The following is a 24,483-nucleotide window of genomic DNA, read 5'->3' as shown; positions in this document are numbered from 1 at the left end:
AAGGCAGCTATAGATATACCAAGTATGTGGATGTATTTTTGCCTTACGTAAAGGCCTTTCTCATTTCCTCTTTCTGGTCTAGGACACTCTAATGAATATCAAAAATCCTCACTTCTACTGAAATGGACTTGTTTTAGATGTGCCACTATTTACATAGTAAGTCATACCAGAGTGATGTCTCAGAATTTTCTCTTCAATGTAAATATTTCAGCACATTGCTTACTGTATTTAATTTTTATTCATGCCTCACATGGAGTTGTAATCAAATTGGTTTGAAATGTTTCTTGTAAATATCATTGTATAAACCATATTTCTTAAGTAGAAGCATGTATGAAAATAAATAGATTAATTTTCTGAATTATATGAGTTTATGATAGTACAACAAATCCTTCCGTGTTTTTAACATGACTCTATGACACTTATCTGGGAAATTGGGATTATATATCAAGTAATAAAGTTTCTGTAGACACCTAATAAATCAAGCTGCAAAATAACACAATCGGGATTCTCACCCCAAGACTTAAAATCTCTTTCAGGGATACATTAAATAAGGTTTATGTGTATTTAATTTTTAATGTTTGTATATTTTATATAAAGATTTTTTCTGAACTAGCTAGTTCCTGGTGAAAGTAACACAAAATTTGTTACATCTTGATAGATATTGGTCTAAAAATTTAAAATATTAGATGATCCCAAGTTGTGAACAGTGCCCTTTCTTCTCTTACACCTCCTGCTCCTGATGCAGTAACTTCAGAGCTATCACCTTTCATGGGGAATTCAAGCAATGTCATAAAATGCTACATGATACCTTATTTTCCTTCAACACAACAGTCATTCATTTTGACAAAACTGTGAATGCACATGTATTTGAAATACAACAATCCAAAACAGTGGGGACCAAGCTATGGCTTGCAGACCTAACTTGGTCTATCAGAGTAATTTCTCAGGTCATGACTTGCTCCTTCCTAATGCTGTCCCTCACATCTTTACAACTCATACTCTATTTAACAGTAAAAAGGTTATTCCCTGCATGAATTTACATCCCCATCCCTTCAAGTGGATATAAAGGAATCTATAGCAAGGAAGATTGCAGGCCAGATGGAGGCACTTTCAGTGAGCCTGCTGTGGCCTAAGAATCGTTACTGCTGACATAGATTAGTCAGTGCTGCACTTCCCACCAAAGGATCCTGGCAGAACTAATATCAGAACTAACAGGTTCTTAATATCATTTTCTCAAAAAAGTCCTGCTTTTCCCTCCCAAAGAGGAATTCAGAAATAACTATGACAAGTTTTCAGGAGCTTCAGAATTATTTTAGGTCCTGATTTGTGGCTTAATGTATCCTACTCCCCATTTTCAGAGTCCCTATTCAGTATGGAAAGTTGCATGGACCTAAATGAGTCATGCCTTTCATTTAAATAAGATGACTCACATGTTTAGTTGGGTGTGTTTGCATGATAATAGTCCTTCAAATAAAAAATGAGATAGAAGAATCATAGTTTCAAAACACAAAATAGCATTTCTCAGTTGCTTGTGCCAGGACAAGGAAATATCCTCAGCCTACATTGCAGGCCTGGAAAAAACACCTCTCTGGCAAAAATTCTTTAATATCCACTACCATCTATATAATTGTGAGAGCATCTTTCTACAGAAACACCTTTTCCTGAAGCAGAACACTACCCCAGCTGTTACTCTGTGCCTCTCAAGTTTTACATGAGAAAGACCAAAATTAAATATAAATATAGGTAAAAAATCAGCTCAAATGATAGATTAGATAATGAAAATCTAAGTAATTAGATCCATCTAAGGAAGTATAGGAGCAGTGTTAGTTGACATAATGCAATAATTTAAACCCATATGAACTAAACCTATAATTCTTATTCCTATTACTTCAAATATTTTCCAAAAGTAAAAAAAAGTAACAGTTGTGCTTTTTAAAAGAACAGGCTAGACAGCATTTGCTGCAAATTATTCACTAATTCAAGTATCTACCTGGGGAAAAAGGAAAAACAAACAAAAAGCGCTATCTTTTTTGGAGAAAAAAGTGTTTGTCCAGGAGCTGTGTGCTCAAGAGCTTGCCTAGTTTTTTAAGTGTAGTGATTGGAAAGATATCTGCTTTTCCCTACAGATCTTGCCTTGCTTATATCATTGAAACTGCATCATCCATGGTACAGGAATATCCTATGATTCACTGACTAGTAAGTCTGAAAGGCAGACCATTTTGTCCGGCATTTTATCTAGCAATGTGCCAATTTGGCACATTTTCAACGGTGTGTGAGGTTGTTTCTTTTCCCTTCAGATGGTAAGAGCGTGCTGGGGAGGCTCGCAGGAGCCAGCTGACACTGCCTCTCATCTCCGTAGCTGTATCCGCTGGGCACGAGGGAGCAGCCACGAGCTCCACCCAAGTCTTGCTGAATTCCTGTGGCCTCACTTGGATATTTATCCACAGATGCTCCATGACCATGGTCTGTGTCACTCAAAATCTGACTATTTGTTGTCTTTCCTTCCTGAGCTATTGCTTCAGGGGACAGAAGAATGCCAGGATTAGCTACTTTTGGAAGCCCAGGTGATTGATAAGGTCAAGGAGTTTCAGCCTATATGTTCCTAGGGACTGGAAAAGCATGTCCACTAACTAGTTAATTTTTTTTTTTTTAATAGTTTAGAGTGTAATATCAAAACTGTCACTTAAATAGATCTTTATGTTTGCCATACTCTCTTATGGTCACTTTTCAAGTACATTTTCTGTGATTATAAATACAGAACCCTGTAGCTTTTAGAGTGACAGCCAGAAATTTATTCCAGCTCAGAGTACAAGATTCTGCACTTTAAATACAGCAACAGAGGGTCAGTGAAAAGCATGTTAGACATTTCCACCCAGACTTTTTCCTGCTTTATGAAAGTAATTGCATTGAACAAAAATATACACAAGCTGAAGCCACATCAAAGACATATGTGCTCTTAGTATAAAACCAGAAATTAATATTTTGTCTTCTTATTCTACTGAACTTCCAGCTGCCCCATTTGCTGAAATGCCTTACTGAATGTACAAGCATGCCCATCATCCTTTACAAACTCTAGTGCAGGGTTTTGTTGACATTATCATTATTATCATTCCGGATACACACCCTGCGTGTGTTTGCATGCAAGCAAAGAGTGCACACAAAATCAAATGCTCTCATTCAGATACAGGTAACAGCAAGAAAGCAGGTTATGCTGGAGACATTTAACTGCAATTTCTCTGCTGTACAGACTTTTTATTCTGCTGTTGGCTCTCAAAGCTATCTGTCATTTTCTTAGGCTGATTTGCTGGATTGCCCAGATTATATTGTTTCTACCACTGTATTTTGCAAGTGCATAATTGCAGTACTTAAAGATATGTTCTTAATTTTGATAACTGTTTGTTTCCAATCACCCTTTAATCTTTACAACCTACAGGTATTCTCGTTTAATATATGCTTGCAAATTTCCCAGCAGGGGATTATAACTCCACTGGAGCACGTTGTGTGTATAAGCGTTGTAAAGAAAACAAACCCCTTCTGCACCTTGCCATTAGTAACACCAGAGCAAAAGCGACCTACGAAAGCCATCGAGCCTCAGCGAGGACCTTTCACTCTATGTCCAGGCTGTTTCTTTCTTTATGGCAATGTCTCAAAATTCTATCTCAAACCGTCCCAAAGTGGGTCCGAGCCTTCAGGCATGCGAGCCACGCTGACCTGGCGTGGAGGTGCCACGGAGCCAGGGCGCATGGGCTGTCGCCCTTCGGCTCAAACCCTGGCCGCGGGTCGAGGAAGGCTCGTTTCACTGGTAGAGAAGGGCAAGCCGGGGTGTTTGTGGTACAAAGCCCTCACGCAAGAGAGGGAGACAAGGGAGCTCAAGAGTAACAGTACAGTCAGCGATGCTTGAACCCCGCGCTGCACTGACGGAAAACAACCCGCTTTCCAGCACGGCTCCCTCCAAAGCCTGCGGGTTACGGCTCCGCCGGGAATGCCGGCCGCCGGCACCGGGGCCCACGGGGGTGTGCGGCACGGGGCGGCTCGGGCGAGGCGGGCGGTGGGGCCCCGCCGGGGCACACCCGGCCGGCGCGGCGCTCCCGGGGCGGGGCGGGAGGCGGAGCCTTGGCGCCGCCGCCGAGCCCCGCAGCGGGGCCGAGCGCTGCTGCCGCCGGAGATTCGCCTGGCCTCCTCCCTCCCGGGCTTGCCACATCGGCACCGCCGTTCCGAGAAGGCGCTTCCCGGAGCGGAGCGGGAGCCCAGCGCGGGGAGATGGAGCTCCGGTGCTGCCGCCGCCGCCGCCCTCCGGGACTCGCGCTCCGCCAGGGCCGCTGCTGCCACTGCCAGGACGGAGAGAGCGGCCCCGCCGCCGTCTAACGCCGCAGCCCCGGCGGCGCGGCCGAGGCGGGAGGCGGCGCGGAGGCCGCCCCGGCCCCTCCGCCCGCCGGGCGGCGGCGAAGCGCGGCCCCCTCCTCCCCGCCCTCCCCGCCGCCGCTTCCCCGCCCCCGCCCGGCCCTTGGCCGGGCTCGGCAGCCGGGCCATGGCGGGGCGATGAGGGAACGGCCGCCCCTGCCCGCAGGCTGCGTGGGGAGGCGTGGAGCGAAGGGGCTGCGCGGCTCGGCGGCGCTGGAGCCGGGCGGCGGGACGGGGGGATGCTGGGCGCGGGGGCCGCGGCGCTGCAGCTCCTCTCCCGGGCCGTGAAGCAGGCGGCGGCGCAGGGCGCCCGGCAGGACCTGGGCCGCTGGCTGTCCCGAGCCGCCGGGACGGCGGCGGGAGGCGGCGGCAGCGGAGACACCATCGGCTTCGTCCCGGCGGAGGCGGCTGGGGCCGGCGGGCTGCTGCTGGGGTCCTGCGCGGACGAGGACGGGCTGCCGCCCGCGGAGCTGCTGCTCTGCCAGCTGCCCGAGCCGGGCGGCGGCGGGCATGGGCTGGCCGAGGCCCGGGGCTGGCGCTGCTCCTGCTGCCTGCTGGGCACCTGCTGGTGCAAGAGCTGCCTCAGCCTGTGCGTCCTGGCCGCTGTCTGCTTCGCCTCGCTGGCCCTGGTGCGCCAGTACTTGCGGGACCTGCTGCTCTGGGCCGAGAGCCTGGACAGCCTGGCCGGCGTGCTGCTCTTCACCGTGGGCTTCATCGTCGTGTCCTTCCCATGCGGCTGGGGCTACATCCTGCTCAACGTGGCCGCCGGCTACCTCTACGGCTTCGTGCTGGGCATGGGGCTGATGGTGTTCGGCGTGCTCGTCGGCACCTTTGTCGCCCACGTGGCCTGCAAGCGGCTGTTGGCCCGCTGGGCACGGGCCAGGATCCAGGGCAGCGGGACGCTCAGTGCCATCGTCCGTGTCGTGGAGGGCGGCAGCGGCCTCAAGGTGGTGTTTCTGTCGCGGCTGACGCTGATCCCCTTCGGGCTGCAGAACGCCGTCTTCGCGGTGAGTCCCTGCCTGGGCTGTGCGGCCAAGGAAGACAAGTGCTGGTAGAATGTCTTTCGGCACAGTGGCTGCTGTTATTGGTAGAGGTTGCCTCCTTTCCTGGGAGCAAGCCATGGTTTCTCTCTCTTTTAACAACAGTAAAAACAACCCCCTCTCTGCCTGCTTTGCTGTGCATGCAGAGGGACAGCAGGCAGATTTTTGAGATGCCTCGCTCATTGGCGTTGTCTTAGAGTTGTTCTCTTGTCCTTCAAAACTATATTCTGGTGTTAGAATCACCAAGGTGCTGCATAGCAAAATCTGTGGAGAATGTGTTATGAAGAGAAAATCAGTTATGATGTGTCTGTGCTTTTAAAGTGATCCACTTTAAAATATGGCAAGAACTGAGGAAAAGTCTTGCCATATCTTGCTAATAATCTTGCTAATATCTTGCCGTATCTTGCTAATAATAAGTAATCATATTGATTCCAATATGATAAGTAATCATATTGGTAAGAAAGAAATGGACAGAAATTCTTTCTCAGTGTGGTTGGTGTTTGTACCATGCATCTGGCAAATCCATACAGGATACACACAAGAGAGGTTGCAGATTTTGGGCAGAGCAGCATGTAGTCCCTGAAAAGGGACTGTATTCTGGAGTGGCACTGAAAGTTAGTTTAAACTTGAGTCTGGGAAAGGGTTAGTCTTGCTTTTCTTTCTACTTTCAGGTGAAGATTGGTACGTTCATTTGGTCTCTGATCATCTTAAAGGAAAAAAGTAAAGAAGACATGGAGGGTGGTTTGTTTGAGTATTGTCATGCTGCTGATGACAATTTCAGCCCCTCGTTGCTTCCTGAGTACTTTGTCTGAAGGATCTGCTTTTGGCTGTCTTATGCCTCAGTTGTATCTACTAACTTGGTGAAATCAAAACAAGGCAAACTGGATTGTGAAATACTTTAAATGTTATCAGTAACTTGTATGTTCTTTAACATAAGTGGCTATCTAAACACATATTTTGGTCTGCCACTTTCCTACAGCCTACCCTGTCTGCAGTCCTGATCCTGTACTCTTTCCAAAGCACTTGCTTAATTTTGACAGAATCATCTGGCTGCAATTAGTAGGTCACCGAATAGCAAATTTTTTTTTAAGTAAAATTTAATCCATGCAATTTTGGGGTGTAACATCCACACCAAATATTTTAAATTGCTGTATATAAAACTGTGTGTACTGGAGCATTCATCTCCAGAGCTGTAATCTCTATCCATAAGAACTGTAGCAACTTGTAATTTCTTTTTAAGAAATCCTTTAACCATTTTCTTGTTAAGAATGAGAAACTGAACAGCTGAACCCTTGCTGTTTTATTTGTTAAACTATATTACTGCAGGTTTATGTTACCTATATTACTGAAGAGACTTAGACCTGTCCAGCTGGGAGATCAGAGTCCCTCCTAGAATCCAAGGTCCCAGTGTTGCAGATGAAGCTTCTGCTGTGCTATGACCCTCCTAAAGTGGAGAGAGCTGTTTGGCTCTGGTTGTTCACAGCTTTGGGAAGTCCCTTGCAGTAGTCAGCAGATGATATAGAGTAGTATTGGATCTGAACAACAGACCAGAGAATTACCAAGTTAAAATTATTTCCTTCCTGGCATAGCCCTTCTGTTGGAAACATGATTCAGTGGAGTATTCAGGCCAGTTCATTATTAAAATGATGCTGTAAATCATTGTAGTTTTGTATTCTCCATATTCTGCAGGCTAAATAATTTTCTTTCCAAGTGGATGGTTTCAGTGTTAAAATAATAGACAGGAAATGAGATGAAAGCAGATGCTTGAGTTATGCCAAGTAACTTGGATGTTTTTTGCTAATTTTATTTTGGTTATGTTTATTACTCCTGATTTACTACTTTATCGCATAGTCAAATAACGCACAGTGTACACTCAATTTTTCACTGAGAACATTTCATATGAGCTACTAGATCACCATTTTGTATGCGTCAAAAAGTGATGCATACAAATCTAGGAATTCAAGACAGTTTCCCATTTTGAGTTAAATTTAAGTTACGTAAAAAATACAGTTTTCTGCCTACACAGACCAAGCTGTCATTTCCTTGAAATCTCACTTATTTGAAAACTTAACACTCGCTTTAAGTTTAAAAAGTATTTCCCCATGCTAGCAACTTCAACAGTGACTTTTAAAAGGATTAATTTCTAAACAACAGTGAACTTAAGGAAAAGTACACATCTTTAACTTTACAGTGGTCTGGGCTATGCATGTTTACTATGTGAATATTTTTAAGTAAACTGGAGATACTGAGAATACTTAAATGAGAGAGAAGCAAGGAAGTGACACATGAGGTTCAGGGAAAGACATAACCTTGATGTGAGCAGGGTCATCTGCAGGGCTGGGATTAAATGATTTCTACAAGCACTTGTTCGGTGGCATGTACCATCTGCTGAGGGCTTTCGGGAGGTTGACTTGTAGGGGGTGTAGAGAAAGATGGAAGAGCTTCTTAGGATTTGATTAATGAGGGAATCATATCAATTGACACAGCTGAAGAAGAAAATAAACACAAATTCCTTAGCATCTCACCAGCCAGACGTGATGATCTTGCTTCTTAAAAGGTCGTTCTGCTGGTAGTAGAGGGGTGAGGTAATGCATTTGTTTGCCTTTCTGGAATATAGCACTTGATAACTGAAAGCATGTTTGTATTTCTCTTTTGAGTGAGTTTTGCTTAATTGTCACTCCCACTGCCAGAGTGGCCTGGGCTGCTGGGGTGGGTTGATAGCTCTTACTGATGTGTTTGCCCACGCACAGCTCTCACCTTGCCAGCTCTGGAGCATTTTGAAGGCAGGTCTGTAAGGAGGCCTGGTATGCAGGTTATCATCTCCTTCCCACAAGTTTGTTACTGGAGTGAGATTTGTGCAACCTAGTTATTTGTAGTGCTAGATGTAGGTTAGATGGGATTTCATACTTCCCCTCCCCTCTTTAAGGGGAATAGTACATGAAGGAAATAATATGATTAAAAAATCTTAGTGTTCAAGTGTGCACCTCTGGGTTCAGAAATGCATACAATGAAGTCAGAGTTGAAGAAATTGTACCTGCTTTGCAAGAATATGCACACTGCTTCCTCTGCTTGTTGGAAAGTTGGCAGCTGGTTTGGTTTTTTGTATTATTGGGATTTTTTTTAGGGAGTGGTGTTGGCTTTTTTTGCAGGGGGACAGGAAGAGGTATTTCTGGGGGGTTTTGTTTTGGGCTTTTTTTTTTTGAGGAAGAAGCACAGCTATCCTTTGCCCTTGGTCACTAAGCCTACCTGATCTGAAACACAGGAATTTGTAAACTGAGGGAAGAGAAATTGTGCTGCAATCCCTAAAGGCATGGGAGCCCCCAGCAAAGTCTTGACAGAAGCATTTATTCTTTGACAGTGCTGAACCAGAGGTGTCAGCTGCAAAGGATGCACAAAAGTTCCACGGGACAAAGCCCATCCAAAGCTTAATTTGGGGGGTGTGGGGTGGGGTATTCTGGCTATTGTTATCAGTGCAATTAGGTAATTCCTAATTGTATTTGAATACAATTTAAATGCATTTCTGTTACCGCCCATAACACAATTGCATCCATGCTTGGTTTGGGATTTGCTGGCTTGAGCTTTCACCAGAAACAGAGCCCTGGTAGGCTCTGTTAGGCAGCCTGGCCATGCAGATACCAGTTTGGCAGGTTCATAGAACAGATAAAGCTCCTAGAAAGAAAAGTATAGAAAGCTGTAAGTTTTACTGATGATTTCTCAAGTTTCTTAGGTGGGGATGCCGTGCACTTCTTGTGCATTCTGGGGAAAGGGATACAACTGTAGTTCTAAACCTACAGTTTAGCTAAAAGGACATCTCAAATTTTTTTTCACCCTCTGCTTAGCTGTCATTGCAGCGGGAGGCACAAGCTGCAATTAAGTGTATCCACTGGGGCAGTCTCCCCTTCATTTGGAAACAATCTCTCTTATGACTCAGGAAGTCCAGTAGTTTTGGGCCTCATCCAGGTGTGCAGACATGTTGCTCTGCAACTGAAGTGTCCTTAATACATCTACAGAAGTGAGAGAGAGGTGCCAGGAGTATTAAAGCAATCTTTGGGAAGTTTCCCAGCTCCATTAGATGTAATGATAGTGTCCTACTTAGCAAATCTTGCCTCTGCGTTAGTATTTCAGAAACTTTTAATAGCAGCTCCTTAATTCCCTTGGCAATATGGGAACTTTGGACTATGCATTCTTATTTCATGGCCCAGATTACAACAATGCTTTAAAAAGTCTTTTGAAAGTATTGGTCAAATGTGAAGTTCTGACATAATTATGTAATCCTTTTTCATTATAAATCTAAATCTTGTCTAGAGAAGGAAATATAATATTTGTGGTGCTGGTATATATTTCAGTCTGTGGGAAGTATAATATGCAGTGTGAAGTTTGGAAATGGCTTATTGGATCTTGTTCCAGTGAATTATTTTTAATCTTTATGCTTCATTGCATTCTGCTCCTCCATTGCCCTTCCTCCCAAAAACTTTCCACTGATGGTGGTTAGAGCTCTGAGAATTCAGCACTGTGACTTTCACAGTAAGTAAAGTTTATTTTAAGAATAGCATGATGAAATGAGTAACATTGCTGCTATTCTTTGGTCTTCAACATTGTACAAAACTGGCAAGGTCAATAATTTCCATGTAGGCTCTCAGTGTTAGAGCTGTTCTTAATTAGATCTCTGTTACTATCAACTGAATTATCTGGAAAATTTGTTGGACTGTTTGTTTTCAAAATCATAGTTTTCATACTAATTTTTAATCCAGTTTCCTCTTGTTTTCTTTTTACTTGTTCAAATATATTTTGATCTCATGATTTCCTAGTGGCTGCTGATACTAATTTAGCTGGTACTGTGTGCTTTGTTCCTCTGTAGGCTTGTACATCCACCTATTGATTCAGAAAAGAAACTTCACAGCAAAGAGAAGAAACTACCGATGTATTATTAGTGTTTTCTCCAGAGAAATTAATAAAACCTATAGCTGTGTGCATTATTTTGTTCACTAATTGAAGTGAGATGCAAAATACCTTTGGTAGACAATCTTAGTGATACTCATATATATCAGTATAGATATGGATGGATATTGCTCATAGGGATCGCTGAAAGACATGTGTATCTTAATAAGCTCATAACTTGCCCAGCACAGACAAATTGTATCTGCCATTCTGTTTACCTGGATCCTATTTAAAACAGTGACATTTTGAACAATTACCTCTTGTATTATTTGCCATACATGCAAAACAGATTTTTGTGTTAGACTTTCACATTCAATATAATAATTTCTTCTCACAAGTAAATTCTCATAAATCCAAGGGCTCCGTTCACCAGGTAAAAATAAATATCTTCAGTGAACAGTGTAATTGCACCCCTAGTTACTGACTATTGCAGAGATGTTATGTAATATAAGGTGAAAAGAAATCAAATCTAGTAACTTTAAAAAGGCCAAATACATACTAGATACATACTATTATCTTCCCCCTGTGCATGGATCAAAGTTTCAGTGAAGGAATGTAGGATATTTTTTCATGATTTTGCAGGGATGGTTATGGGAAGTGGTAGTCTGTTTGTTTGTACACATAGATTGTGTTTGGGGCTGCTTTTGATTTCTTACTGTTTCTTTTTCCTCAGATTACAGATTTATCACTACCCAACTACCTGATGGCTTCTTCACTTGGGCTGCTTCCTACTCAGCTCCTGAACTCGTACTTGGGCACAACCTTGCGCACGATGGAGGATGTGATTGCAGAACAAAGTGTTAGTGGCTATTTTGTATTCGGTTTACAGGTCAGTTAAAATAAGTGCTTTCATAGACCTTGGTATCAGTACTGTCTGTGTCTCTGTGATTTCTGTTGACTGCTAGATACCCAGAAAAATGGGCTCCCAGTGTACTGTTTTCTTTAGATTTTGTTTTATGCTCTGAGAAAAGTGTAATTCTCTCACACGTCACCATAACATAAAGCAGAACTTACTGAGTGTTCTCTTTTTCTGATACAGTTGTTGGTAAGTTTTCTTCTCTTGCTGTCCTAGGGGGACTTTATGATGCTTGCTGGATATTACGTTCTGCACCTTTAAGACTGGTTCTGAGAGCAAAGGCAGGGAAAAGAGGTCCACAGTTTATGTTTAGAAACTAACTGACCTGGACAGCGGGATAGAGCTCTCCTTTGCTTTTAGTTAATTTTTTTTAGCTAGCTGAGGCAGAGAAGTTCCCAGATTATGGCTTTTCTTTTTCTTGGAACTGATTGGCCCTGCTCTGGACTGAAAATCCAGAAAAACACTTGCCTTCTAGTGTAATCTGCTGAACTTTAGAATTGTCAAACCACCCCTACACAAAAGCTCAGGTGTGTGTAGACCTAAGACTTACGCACTGTTCACTGCCAGCACTCAGCATACCCATTTTGCATAGATATTCAGGATATTAAAAATGCTGTAGAGTACTATTTCCCTAGTGCCTAAATTGGAATATCCTAATTTTACAAGTGAGTAAATTAATGAGAAGTATATCAAGTACCTTTACATGACCTTAGCTCTTGAAATAATATATTAATAAATTTTGGGTATAAGCCTTAAGTGTGAGACATAGAGGTTATGGGTATTTCAGAATTATATTATATATTAAAACCTCCTCTGACAGTGACAGTACTTCAAGCTGTGTTTGAGTAGCAATTACCATGGTTTGCAGACTCAAGTAGGTACTGCAATAATTTCTGTTCCTCAGTTTTTACAGTCATAAACCTGATGTTTAACAATGCTAACATAGAAAACTAAGACCATTTTAAACATACCTTCCTCCCGTGCCCTGAAAGTTGTGCACTCTTGAATAGAACTATTTCTAGTGAATAGAAACAGAAGCTCTATAATTTATCGCTTTCATGAAACATGGTTAAAATGCTTTAAGTGTGGCATAGATAGTCTTGATAGATCAAAGAGAAAATAAATGGTTTCTTGATCAGCTATTATTTTAGTCATGAATGTTATTTCCAGGGTAGTAGTTTTTAGTGGCCTTTTCCCTTTTTTCCCCCATTTATTTATTTTTTTTAATTGACTCCTTTGCAGATTATATAGGTTGTAACCTAAGTGTTGCTCAGGTAAGTGGTAGCTGGATAGCCTGAACGTTTTAAAAGGAGTACTAACCTCCTTGAGACCAGTCCTTGGGACGTACCTGAATAACCGAAGGGGAGGCCTTTAGTGGAGAAATTATTTGCATTCTCCCACTGTCTCTCAGGCGTCTGCTGAGTGCTTTGCCTAGATGAGCTTTGATGGGACTTTGATTTAGTAAATAGCTCTGAACATGGTTGTCTATGTATATATATGTTTTAAATTATTTATTTAGGGAGCTAGGTTACTGTTAGTAATATTTCTAAACCAGTGCAAATTTAAATATTTGGATAAGCTTCTAGAATATAAATTTTACTATCTATTCAAAAATTAGTGTCTATAGTATCATTGTGAATCTTATATCAGCCAGTTTTTGAAATGTGAACATAAATTGGTGAGGAACGTCATTTTCACCACAAGGGTAGTCTAGCACTGGACCAGAGTGCCCAGAGAAGTGGTGAAATCTCCTTTTACAGTTTTCAAGACCTGACTGGACAAAAGTTCTGAGCAGCTTGCTCTGATCTTCCAGCCAGTCCTGCTCTGAGCAGCTGGTTGGGCTAGAGACTGCCAGGGTGCCTTTCCAGCTGCAGTTGTCCTGTGCTCATATTTGTCAGTTGCCTTAGTCAGTGTTCCAGCACTGTCTACCATGCTGACAGGTGTTTTAAGCAATAGTCCTCAATGTTAAAGAAAACAGCTGTACAGTTAGTAATGAAGTTCAGGTTTTAGACTCAGAGCTCTAGATTCCGTTGTAAGTAATATAATGTCTTGGCCTTTTTGAAAGGAAGCTGCAGATTCCAGCTAGTTAACGTTCTTTTAAAAAGGCAGAGAAACTTGCTTCTTTCAAAGGGACTCTCACTATGAGACACCTTGATTTTTATTTGAAGATTTTTTTTCCCCTGAGGAGGAACTCAGTTAAAAACTTGACTGCTGTTTTATTGAAGAGAGAAGGTGAAAGGATTGCTTTATAATAAGTATATGGAGTTCAACAGGAAGAAAGAAACTTACCTTTTCAATTTATATAAATATTTTAAGTTCTATGTAATGTCTATGTTCTGATATGCTGGTTACATTGTTAGCATATGTAGGTTTAGAGCTACTCAGGGGCTGAGTTCATCTCCCTTCCAGTGTCTTGCCTGTGAAGCTTTGAGTCAGCTGATGCCTTCATGAATCTTTACATGGACAACTTTTTGTTTCATTCAGATCAGCTGCTTTGTATTCATTCACACAATAAACGCTCTTGTTTTATTTGCAGATTGTCATAAGCATAGGACTCTCATTTTATGTTGTTCACCGGGCTCAAGTGGAACTCAATGCAGCGATTGTAGCGTGTGAAATGGAAATGAAGACATCACTTGTTAAAGACACTCAGCCAAGCATCAATGGCTCAACCACATACTGCAACAAGAGGACAGTAGCATTCTCTGGAGGGGGTGTCAATATTGTGTGATTTCAAGTATTAATGACTGAGGTTTTGTGAACCTGAGCTAGAAATACCTTGAACATTGCCTAGAAATATCTATGGACAATTGAAATAGATTTAAAAAAAATTACAAGTGATTACAGGTTGTACTGTGGCACAAACCAACTGACCAGCTCTTTAATTGCACATGGGGTGACTTCTAGCAAGGCAAGGAAGATGGCAAAGTAACTTAAGATGTAAATGCAAATTTGGCTGCACCTTTGGTCATTAATTATGCCTGTCATGGCCTGTAATCTGCACTTTAAGTAGGTTTGTTTTCCTTTGTTCCTATAAACTGAGATGCTTCTATAAACAAAAAAGTAGCACAGAGATAAATATTTTTCTGCTTAGCATTATTTATAAGGCTAAATAATTATATACAGTAGAATTTTATTACTGATAAAGATGAATGAGAAAGTATACAATTCAATGTATGTTATTCTTGAATGTGCTTTTGCTTTGGAATTGCTTCCAGAACTTGGAGTGTATTATTTAGCTATTGATGGGACCATTTGGCTTTTTCTTCATTTTTGATTAAAAAAAAAAAAAATAGAACCCTATATAAAATTTTGGTTGAATGTATTTTTCTAAGTCATTACAAATATTGCAGAGCCATGCAAATGTATTCACACAAGCTTAAATCCTACATTGTGGGACTGAAGTGCTCTTAAATTACATTTTAAGTTACACTGTGTAATATGCAAAGTGCAAGGTAAAATGCAGATGTTAGATTGCAATGACTATTTGAATGACAATTGGTTTTGCCACCTTGGTGATTGTAACGAAGGACTGTTCCACGTTAGTCCTATATATGATATTTTTAATTGTTAAAAGGATGAAGTTTTTCAGCTCACATGACTGCATGAGGTAAGGCTTCTAGAACAGGGAGCTAGATCTCTGCTCTAAACAGAAAGATGGGATATTAGCAGTACTAATTTTACAAGAAGGTGGCCTTTATTTTGTAGGTGAATCCCCTCTCCCTTAAAAAAGCTTTAAAAATTCACTTTGGTTGGCACATCTTTTGTACTAGTTTTACATTTTTTAAAAGATGCAATCTATTACAAATTTCATTAGAGTGAAGAAACGAAAACTAGAGGTTCTTCTTGGAAAAATAAATAATCCAGTAATGGAGAGGACAGCAATGTCTCTGAGACTCAGGAATTCTGACTCCATTTTTGCAAGACAACACTATATTGGATACTGCTCCTTTTACGCCTGCTGTGGACTGTTTTTCACTGCATTAAATAGACTGGATAACCTGATGGTAACTTGTGTGTGTGTCTAAAAGAAAAACAACAATAATGCCTGAACACAATGTTCTGTATGTGTGAGTTTCATGTAGATATACATACCAGTGCTCAATGGCTCAAACACATGCAAGTCATCTGATACAAAAATAATGTAAAGTATGGCTTCTTTTGTAGTTATTTTGTATGAGTTTTTAAGGACGCTTTCAGTCTGCAAAATTTTGTCTTATTTTCTAACAGTACGACTGTGCCTCCTTTTTGTAAGGTTGGTTGCAGGGTCCAAGCATTTTTGGCTTGAGAATAGTGGGTCTTCAAGGCCATTGGGAAGCAGAGATGTGAGAGCCTCTAACAGCCTTACTGAGAGGATGTGCAGCACTCACATAACCGAAGATCTGCACGTTCCTTTGTAGTGGGAGTTCCATTTTGTTCCTCAAATATGTATCCTTTGCAGATTGGTGTTCTTGGGTCCTGCGACCTAAAGAACTGAGCTAGTTCAATGAAAGCAACAAAGTTCAGATTGTCTCCTTTCTGTTGTTTAGGGGCTTGTTTTTTTTTTTTTTTTGTTGGGTTTTGTTTTGGTTTTTTTTTTTTGTTTTGTTTTTTTTTGGGTTTTTTTTGTTTGTTTCATATGGTTTTGGGTTTAGTTTTGATTGATTGGTTGGTTTTTGAAAAGGTAATCTGTATCTACCTGGAAGTGTTCATTTACACATCTCTGCCTCTGACAGCTCCTGTGTGAAAACAAGAGAGCCGGATAACTTTTTGATGGCGTTATTTGTCATCATAGTATAATTGAGTAATTGAGTCCTTTCTTAACTAAAGGTTTTTTTTTGTTTGTTTCTTGTGAAGAACAGTCCTTCAGTGAACTGATCTGAACTTTGCTCTATCTTGCCAAATGAACAATAGTGTTTTGAAGAGGGTAACTCTTTCTTTGCATTTTTTTAACTAACTTAAGGTTGCGTTGATTATTTGAAACATTTCCCAAATATGTACTTTGAAGTGCTTTTATTTCCATGACATTTTGTAACCAGAGTAACTTCACTATGTGAACACTTTTGTAGTATGGAATTAGTTCTTAAGACTTTTGCATTTTGCTTGATACTTGTAATATTTGTGTACAAGTTAATGGGAAATGTGCATTAAAAGGAACTTTTCTGTACCATGCCAATCATAATTTTATACAATAAATTCACTCAAATTTCTTTAAAGGAATATGTATTAAATGTTTAAGTTGCTGTGATGTAGTTGGAAAGAAGGTGCAGTGGAGTCTCATCTTTAGGCAGCCATACAAAGATAATTGTCTGCATCAAAGGAGAAACAAGTTAGACTTTAAGGATGAATTCCATGGGTGAGGAGTTACTGACAAGGGAAACAGACTTGATTTTTACTTTCATTTAATTAAATACATGCTTAATTCTATTAGATACTTTAAAGGTTTGGTATTTGCAGCTGCCTTTTTGATACAAGAATAAGCATACATGTGCTTATGAGAAACATGCTACAAAACTGCAAGAGGATTGATATTTCTGAACATAACAGTAGCAAAAGTGATGTAATTGTTATTTTTTTAAGATGGGCTCCCTACCTAGTCTAGTTAAAACCCACAAAGGTATGAATCTAGTTTAAAGAGTATGTGGCAAGTCACCTTCAAGAATATTTTCTGAGTTGTCATGATTGTGACATTTCTACTTTTTGTGCATGAAAGATACCTAAAGGGTAGGTCATAAACAATCTCAGCTGCATGGCACCAGTTTTTCTTCTGCCTTGTGGTAAGTGCAACTGTGCAGTAAATTTGTCAAAATTTAACTTTAATCATCTGTGAGAAAAACCTTTTTTTAGTCCCAGAGCTTTAGTTTCATACTGATTTTTGCATAACAACTTGAGCAAGCATTGCTTAGGTCAAGTTGGAAGAATGGAAAGCTGCTCTTAGATTGTGTGTGGCTTTTCTCCCATACTGGATCCTGTGTGTTCATTTTCAGCTTTCCACTGAGGCTGATACAATTTGGATTTTGACTGACTGAGATAACTGGAGTCATCAATCGTCTTGCAAATAATCTAGGATACGATGTGTAAAATGAAATATAAGAGAGTTCCCATTCACACTGTGGTCATTTTTCATAGCACAAGTAAAGAACTTCGGTAGCTCTGTGACAGGCTTTCTCACAATAATTCCAAGTTGGTACTAGTCCTGTCATCATAAGATGATGGTTTGGGTGTGAGGGGATACGAATCGATTGCAAAACGGGAGCTGATGCAAATTCTGGCTGTGCTGTGCAAAGCAGCTTGTCTCTGTCCTCTCCAGTCCTGGAGAATTAGTCATGTGTCTGGCAGCTCAGGGGTAATGAGTCTAACAAATTCTCTCTTCGTGGACATTATCATTTGTCTTGCACTACCCTGCTGTATTGATTTTTAATTTATATTAATTTATTAGTGATAAGTAGCAAGGAGCTGAGTCTGCAGTGTCAATCCTGTCCCTTTCCTACTACAATATATTATCCTGGAGTATTGCTAAACTTAAAATTACATTTTAATGAAGTCCTAAGTTCATTTGTGTGAATTTAGACCTCCTTGCTAGCCAAGTGACTAATGTGTAGTTGGTTGGCTCTGGATTCTTGATTCATTTGGGAAATTAGCTGGGCCAAATTTGCTGTTGTGAGAGTGAAAAGTCCTCTAACTTTCCTTCTAATTATTTAGAACTTCAGATGCATTGCTAAAGAAATTAGTAGAACAGGCTTAATGTTTGCTTTGTTTTAGAACAAAAGTCATTGGCAAGATAGTGGAAGGGTTTGTTCTGCCTGATCCTGAGACTTGAATATTTGGTGCTGTCCTTTTTGGGAGACAGTGTTTCCAAGATGTAGCCCCAATAAGCTTATGTCAGTCGAGGTAATAAAGGACTGGCTTTGGTGAAGAGGATGTAAAACTTGGATTAGTGTGACATGTCTTTTTATATCATGCAATCTCCAGCCCCGCACAGTTTGGCATTGGTGACTGCAGTGCATTGCTTCCCATCCCTCCTCTGCAGGAGGAGGAATTTAGAGAGCTGTAAGTTGTTCAAGCTGAAGGGGAGAAATAATCATCTGGGTACAGTGGACACAGTTTGAAGAGTTAAAGTAACCATAATGTTGCCACACCTTTGAATACACCTAAGTGCCTTGGTTTTGTAATTGCCAAATCCTTTGGCAACTTCTGCTTCTTTCCAGGGCAGGGCAGTTGGGTAGCCTCCCCTAGAGGCAGGTCACCATTTTATTTTCTAGAGAATTCTAGCATGCTTTGACTTTTAGACCTCTTAACTTCTGAAGTAATCTTCTGCTGACTTTTCTATAAATTAGAAAGGTTTTGTTTGTCCTAATAACAGGGTAAGATCACCTGGGATACAAATCTGTATTGAGCGGTGTTCCTGCATGTGGGTGAGCTCCCTTTGCTGAATGTGAGGTGTTTCCTTCTGTTCCCTGTAAGCTGGAGCTGTTTCCCTTAAAGTCTGTAGGCGGGTGGGTGGGACGAAGGACGGAAAGGCCTGCAGTGATGAACTGTTCTAATAACAAATTTTCACTGTGCTTTAGAAACTTGATTGCTTAAGATCACAAGTATTTGCCATTTAATGTGAGAAATGGTAGGTGGCGAGGGGAATAGACTAATGAATTCTCTGATTTTTGTGAGGGAGTAAGAATTTGCTTGAATAGATTATGAAGTACCCAGATGATAGAGGGTTGGTTTTGGTTGGACTTTTGGGGGTGGAGAGGTGTGGGAGTGGCACTACTGGAAGTAAATAACACTAAAATGGCAACAGTATGAAGCTTTAAACCTTGACTTTTTAGGACTGTTTCAGGTGTCTTCTACAGCTATGGGGGATGGTGCCTCAGAAGAAGCTGGAGTAAACGCTCAAATAAAGAATGTTCCTCAGATTCTGGAGAGCTGCTGGATGCACAGCTTGGCCTCCAGGGCCTGCTTTTTTAATTTGAGCTGGAGGTGCAAACCAGAAGTAATGGCTAGATCTTATCAAAAGTGGAACATTTATTGCTGCCTTTTTGATGTCTTATGCAGCAGCAGCACATGGCAGATGGTTTGCCTGCCTGAAAGGCTTCTTTTTTGCCTTGCTCTGCTTTGTCTGGCATAGGTGGTGGCTGGGGGAGGAAGAGCTTGCACTTACCATTTGCTTTTCCACCAGCTGGGGAGGCTGAGATTGCTGAGCTGAAGCCAGAGGTTGCTCTGCCTTTGTCTTTCATCAAACCACTACGAGTAACTTCCTTTCCCTGTGATCTAAAAAAAAAAAAAAAAAAAAAAAAAAAAAAAAAAAAAAAAAGAGAGAGAGAAAGAAATGACAAAACTAACTAAAACGTTTTTGCTGTTCTGTTCAGACATCTGTAGTAATCTCTTCCACTTTCAGCAGGGCCTGTGTGAGGTTCTGCAGTCAGTGAGCTTGTGAGGGACCAGTGCTGTGGTAGCCGTGCAGGGATTTCCTTGCAGCTGAAATTGGACAGAACCACTGATTTCCAACCATTCTCATGTGGCACTAAATTTTAGGGTTTCACAGCTGTGGAAACTATAGCCATATACACATGTGCAGCTCCAAGGTCATATAGACTGGTGCTTTACAAGCATTTTGTGTTGCATTCGTGTTGTGTTCTGTGGGAAGGCTGCAGTGGTTGTAACACGATGTGTGTCTTCCCAGGTTTTAACCAGAGCATAGTTGATTTTGGTGCAGTGAGTTGAAATGCATTTCTCTGACTACAGCATGCCTCCTTCCCCCTGCCCCCACAGCAGCCACAGCAGTTTCTCAGATTCTGTACAGTTATCATTTGGTTTGCAGGCAAATAGAGGACTCTGCTATGTATACATGCTGCTCCATCATTGAGCAGATTTTTTTTCAGTGGCTGTCTCCTTTCAGCTGAGGAATCTGTCTTTTTTCCACCTACTTCACTCAGTCTAATGACAGACATTCCTCTTGCAATGGATGCTTCCTTTAATTAAGTTGGGTATGGTAGTGTTCTTTCAAACAAGCTTGGAGGTGGGAAAATAGTAGGGTCTGGAGAAATTACTCTGGGCTTCTCAGAGCCCTGGCATTTGCAATGGAGAAAAGTCTTGTAGTAATGAGTTTCAAAAATGTTTCCATAAAGAAGCAGTTTGAGAATTTAAAATTTAGAGGAGGAAGGAGAAAGCTGCAATTAGTGAAAAGAATATTAGTATACTTAGCAAGAGGTAAAAACCCTGTCAGCTATAATTAGAGGACTTTATTCTCTCCTTTTCAGTGAGTCATTCCATAAAGAATGGATTAAATGTATTTTTAAATCATTTTTACTTGTTAAAACCCGAATAGGAAAAGGAAAGGGAGTCACAGAAGAATATATTAACAATGCAGAAAATGCAGACTCGTACAGATTACTGAATATTAACCTTGAGACAAGGCAGAAATTTGCTTTTTTAAGTGGCAGGTATGTTGGTACAAATCTGCTTTCCTTCATTATATCTGCTCTGATAAACAGAGGTAAAAAAGTACTCATGTAGTGAAGCATGGGTAGATTTGTATGACATGGATTATATTCTCTTGGGGAAAAGTCCTTGAGTATTCTGTTTTTACAGTTATGTGTAGAGTAGAAGTATCTGGTGTTCTCTTCCTATGCTCCACGTTGTATATGAGCTACTTCAGTGTCTCAGAATTGGCCAAATGTGTAGCTGTGATAACGTGGCATAAGCCTGAGCAAATAATCCCTCCCCCTTAGCAGCAGCTCTGACCAGCTTAGAACTCGATAAAGGAAAGCTGGGAAATGCATCTGCACTTTCTGGTAATGGATATCATTGGCCATAATATTTACAATGTTTGAGGTACCTCTAATGGAAGCCCTTTACAGGTGTACTGTGTGATTACACTTACCTAAATAAGAGATGAGTTTTCTCCTTAAAAAAACCCAAAAAACCCTACCTCTTATTTTCCCCTATATTTAAGAATTAACATAATGAAGTTGGGAACTTCTGCCTTGAACAAATGAGATCATTTTGACCAGCTGAAGCTCCAGAAGAGCAGTTGGCCTCCACATTTTAGCATTATAGAGTAATGAAGATTGGAAAAGATATCTAGTGTAGTCCTTGCTGAGTTAGATCTGCTCTCCTGAGGGCAATATATGGTTGAGGCTTAAATATCTCCAAGGGTGGAGGATCCAGAAGCCTTGGTGACCTGGTCCAATCCTTGACCAACCTTATGGTGAAAGAGTTTTTCCTCATACTTGGTTGGAATTTCTTGTGTTGCAGTTTGTGTCTATTGCTTCTGTTACTGAACACCTCTTGCAAGATTCTGGCTCTGTCTTCTCTTCCTGTCCATTAGGTAGTCAAAGACGGCAGCTGGGTGGAAGCTGGGGGCTACAACTCCCTCAGAGGCACTTCAGCTGTGCAAGAGCCCAACAGGAGTGAGCAGGAGATGCTGGTGGGAGGCTGGTGCTGGGGGCTTGGGTAAAGCAACGAGGAAATTTGGGCAGAGAGCAGAGGTGCAAAAGGTCATGTTCTTATATTCAGCCCTGCAGGTCAAAGAAATGCACAATTCCTTGGATATGTTGTTTCTCTGTGATTGTAATGACATGCATGCACTGTGCATATTTATGTTGCAAAAGAATTATTTGTGCATGAAGGTCATGGATGAGGAGAAAGGCATCTCCAAACACTGATTTGACTAAGTTACAGCTGGACAACAAAGAAGAATATGAAATCCCAAGTGACATCTCAGACTAATTTTGTTTTTATTCTGCTGCTGAATATGCATTTTTGCCATTTCATGCAGTAGCTTCCTAGACAGATGCCCAAAACTTGAACTTTTGAATTGTTGTATTTAAATGTTAAATTAAGTATCTATATTGTATATGGTTTGATTCCAAGATTTTCTCTTAAATGCCATGGTAATTATTAAAGTGTACTTTTCAAAGTGTCGGCTTAAAGTAATATTGGTAAAAATTATACCAGAATATCAGCTATTTAGAGCAGAGTGTTTTTCTTCCTAGAGGTATCTACAATAATGACAATTAAGACAAATGCCCAAACACTTGCAAATTAATGTTTTAAGTACAGTGAAATTACTGTGAGTCATTTTCAGATTTATGCTGCCTTGGCAACTGTTTATTTTTCCTATTTTTTAATGGTAGTGGGTATTTAACAGTAGCAGGGCAATAGTAAATGCTGCCAACACAAGAGAAGGGAATAATTTGTCTGAACTTCTCAAAGAAGTCCTGTTATGTATAATAAGTATTAGACACCCAGAAAGCAGTTTCTCTAAAGTGGCTTTGTGTCTAAAAGATGCCTGAAGCCATGTGCTAAGGGTCTCCAAAGCATTTCAGCAGTCAATTCCACTGATCATTTCTGATGTTTTCCAGTGCTTTTAAGGGGCTGTTTGTGACCTGCTGCATCTGTATTACTCAGTCCAGTGTTTGGAGAGGCACAAGAGGATCAGAAGAGGAGTGCTGTGGTATCTTCTACAAAGCAGCAATCCCCTGATCCCAGTTCCCACTGATTTCTGAACTTGTCAGCTTTTGGGGATCTTCACTCATGATGAATCAAGATACTGTGATAAATGTCATGCCTCTTGGAGAGGTACAGTCTCTTATTAAGTTGCCTCAGGCATGCTTTCCTCTAGTTTAGAACAAAATAATTACAATTTTATGTACTTCTCTTGTAATCTTGCTGAACCCTAATCTAGATGTTCTTATCTAAATGCAGACTGCAGAACAAGCTCAGAAGTACATGAAAATAAATCACAAGTGAAGGCTCTGACTGTATTGAAATATTGGACAGTGAACCAGACCTGTTCTCTACCATCATCTTAAATTACTCAACCTAAATCATGTGGAGGTTGTTAGCTGGAGCTGCAATGTAATTCAAAGCAGAAGCACTGCTTGCTATATATGGCTTCACTTTGCTCTAGAGATCACTCAGCATATGTCTGAGATGATCCTGAAGAAAGTAGTGCTGACACATTTTGCTTGTACTCTTTGTACTACGTACAGGAAGAGAGAGGAGGCGTGGAACAAAGAGGTCAGGAAATTGGTTGCTCATATATATATATATGTATAAATATATATATATATATATATGTGATTGCAGATTAAATATGCTCACATCTTTGTGATCTCAGGCACACAGACATTTTGGATTTCAGAGTTCATTTCTTCTTAATCTGAACAAAGAATCTCAGCAATAGTGCAGTTTCAATCTATGAAACAATTTTGCACACAGGGTTTTGTGGGATGCTGTGTTTGTGTGCTTGCAGGTCAAAAACCACTTCTCAGAATCTTGTCCTTGCAAAACCAGCCTGAAAGTCTGGTCTCTAAGAGTGATTTTGTGAAACTAATTCTGAGATGCTGCACTAGTTCATTGCGGGGAGGAATACCAAGAAGGCATGCAGCTAATTCAGAAGTCTGCAGCTTGCATGAATATTCTTCAGCTGCCATTTGGAAAGGCTGAAATTTTGCAATAAAAAATTCGTAGCAATAAGAAAGGTTTATTATCTTATGTCAATATTATTACAATATTAACTTCACATTGATTCCAAGAACTCTGTGTTATATTTATATTTGTGTCCTCTGACGTATGCTTAACTGTTTCAGAATTTAATAATAAATTAAAATACAGATGGCACCCACTCTGGAACTAGATGATTATCTCATTGCAAGATACTGGAACTGAAGAAGATAAAAGCAAAACTAGTTGTATTTTATAATTATAGTGTAATTTAATCTTATATAAATTTAAGGTTTTATATCAGTATGTTCACATATAGATGCATTAAATCTCTAGCTCTTACTTAAGTAGTGTCCAACTTTCTTAAAGGCTTAAGAATATGCATAGATGAAAAACTCAGTATGCTAAATATTTCAAACTGGAGGGATGAGACAGAACTCCCCCACTGTATCTGATATCCTCCCCTTGCTCTGGTTAACAATAAAATCCCCTCATTTTCCAAGTGTATTCATGTGCTCAAGGGTTTTAGATCTCAAAATTCTAATAGAATGAAGGAAAACTGCTTAAAAGTTTCCCTTTACAATCATCTTCATAGTTGGCAAATAAAATCAAGACATATTTAGTAAATATTAATAATTAATAAAAAAAGTAGTAGAAAATAATCCTCTGTCTCTTCCTTAATCTATCTTCTCCTTTAAATATATGGAGGAAATTCCAGGTAGCATTTCTGGAAAATTTCAAAGTTTTGCTTAAAAATAATTGAGGTCTGAACACAGCAGAGAGAGGTCTGTATAGCAAGGTAAGTTCCTGCATCTTCACAGAACA

At 40.6% G+C, this 24,483-nt stretch overlaps 1 protein-coding gene across 1 annotated transcript in view; it reads left to right on the top strand.

Moving 5' to 3' along the window:
- Nucleotides 1–16,430, top strand: part of TMEM64 (transmembrane protein 64) — a 41,215-nt gene extending 24,785 nt beyond the window's left edge. The window contains 7 exon segments of the mRNA XM_053980596.1: nucleotides 3,473–3,802; nucleotides 3,958–4,221; nucleotides 4,223–4,413; nucleotides 4,449–4,504; nucleotides 4,507–5,408; nucleotides 11,053–11,208; nucleotides 13,772–16,430. Of these exon segments, the coding sequence (XP_053836571.1) occupies nucleotides 3,473–3,802; nucleotides 3,958–4,221; nucleotides 4,223–4,413; nucleotides 4,449–4,504; nucleotides 4,507–5,408; nucleotides 11,053–11,208; nucleotides 13,772–13,966 (2,094 nt within the window). The 3' untranslated portion in view covers nucleotides 13,967–16,430.
- Nucleotides 16,431–24,483: the final 8,053 nt, after the last annotated feature.

This window comes from Vidua macroura, chromosome 1 (genome assembly GCF_024509145.1).
Source record: "Vidua macroura isolate BioBank_ID:100142 chromosome 1, ASM2450914v1, whole genome shotgun sequence".
Classification (NCBI taxonomy): Eukaryota; Metazoa; Chordata; class Aves; order Passeriformes; family Viduidae; genus Vidua; species Vidua macroura.
Note: the sequence above shows the minus strand (reverse complement) of the source record. Positions and strands in the feature narration are given on the sequence as shown.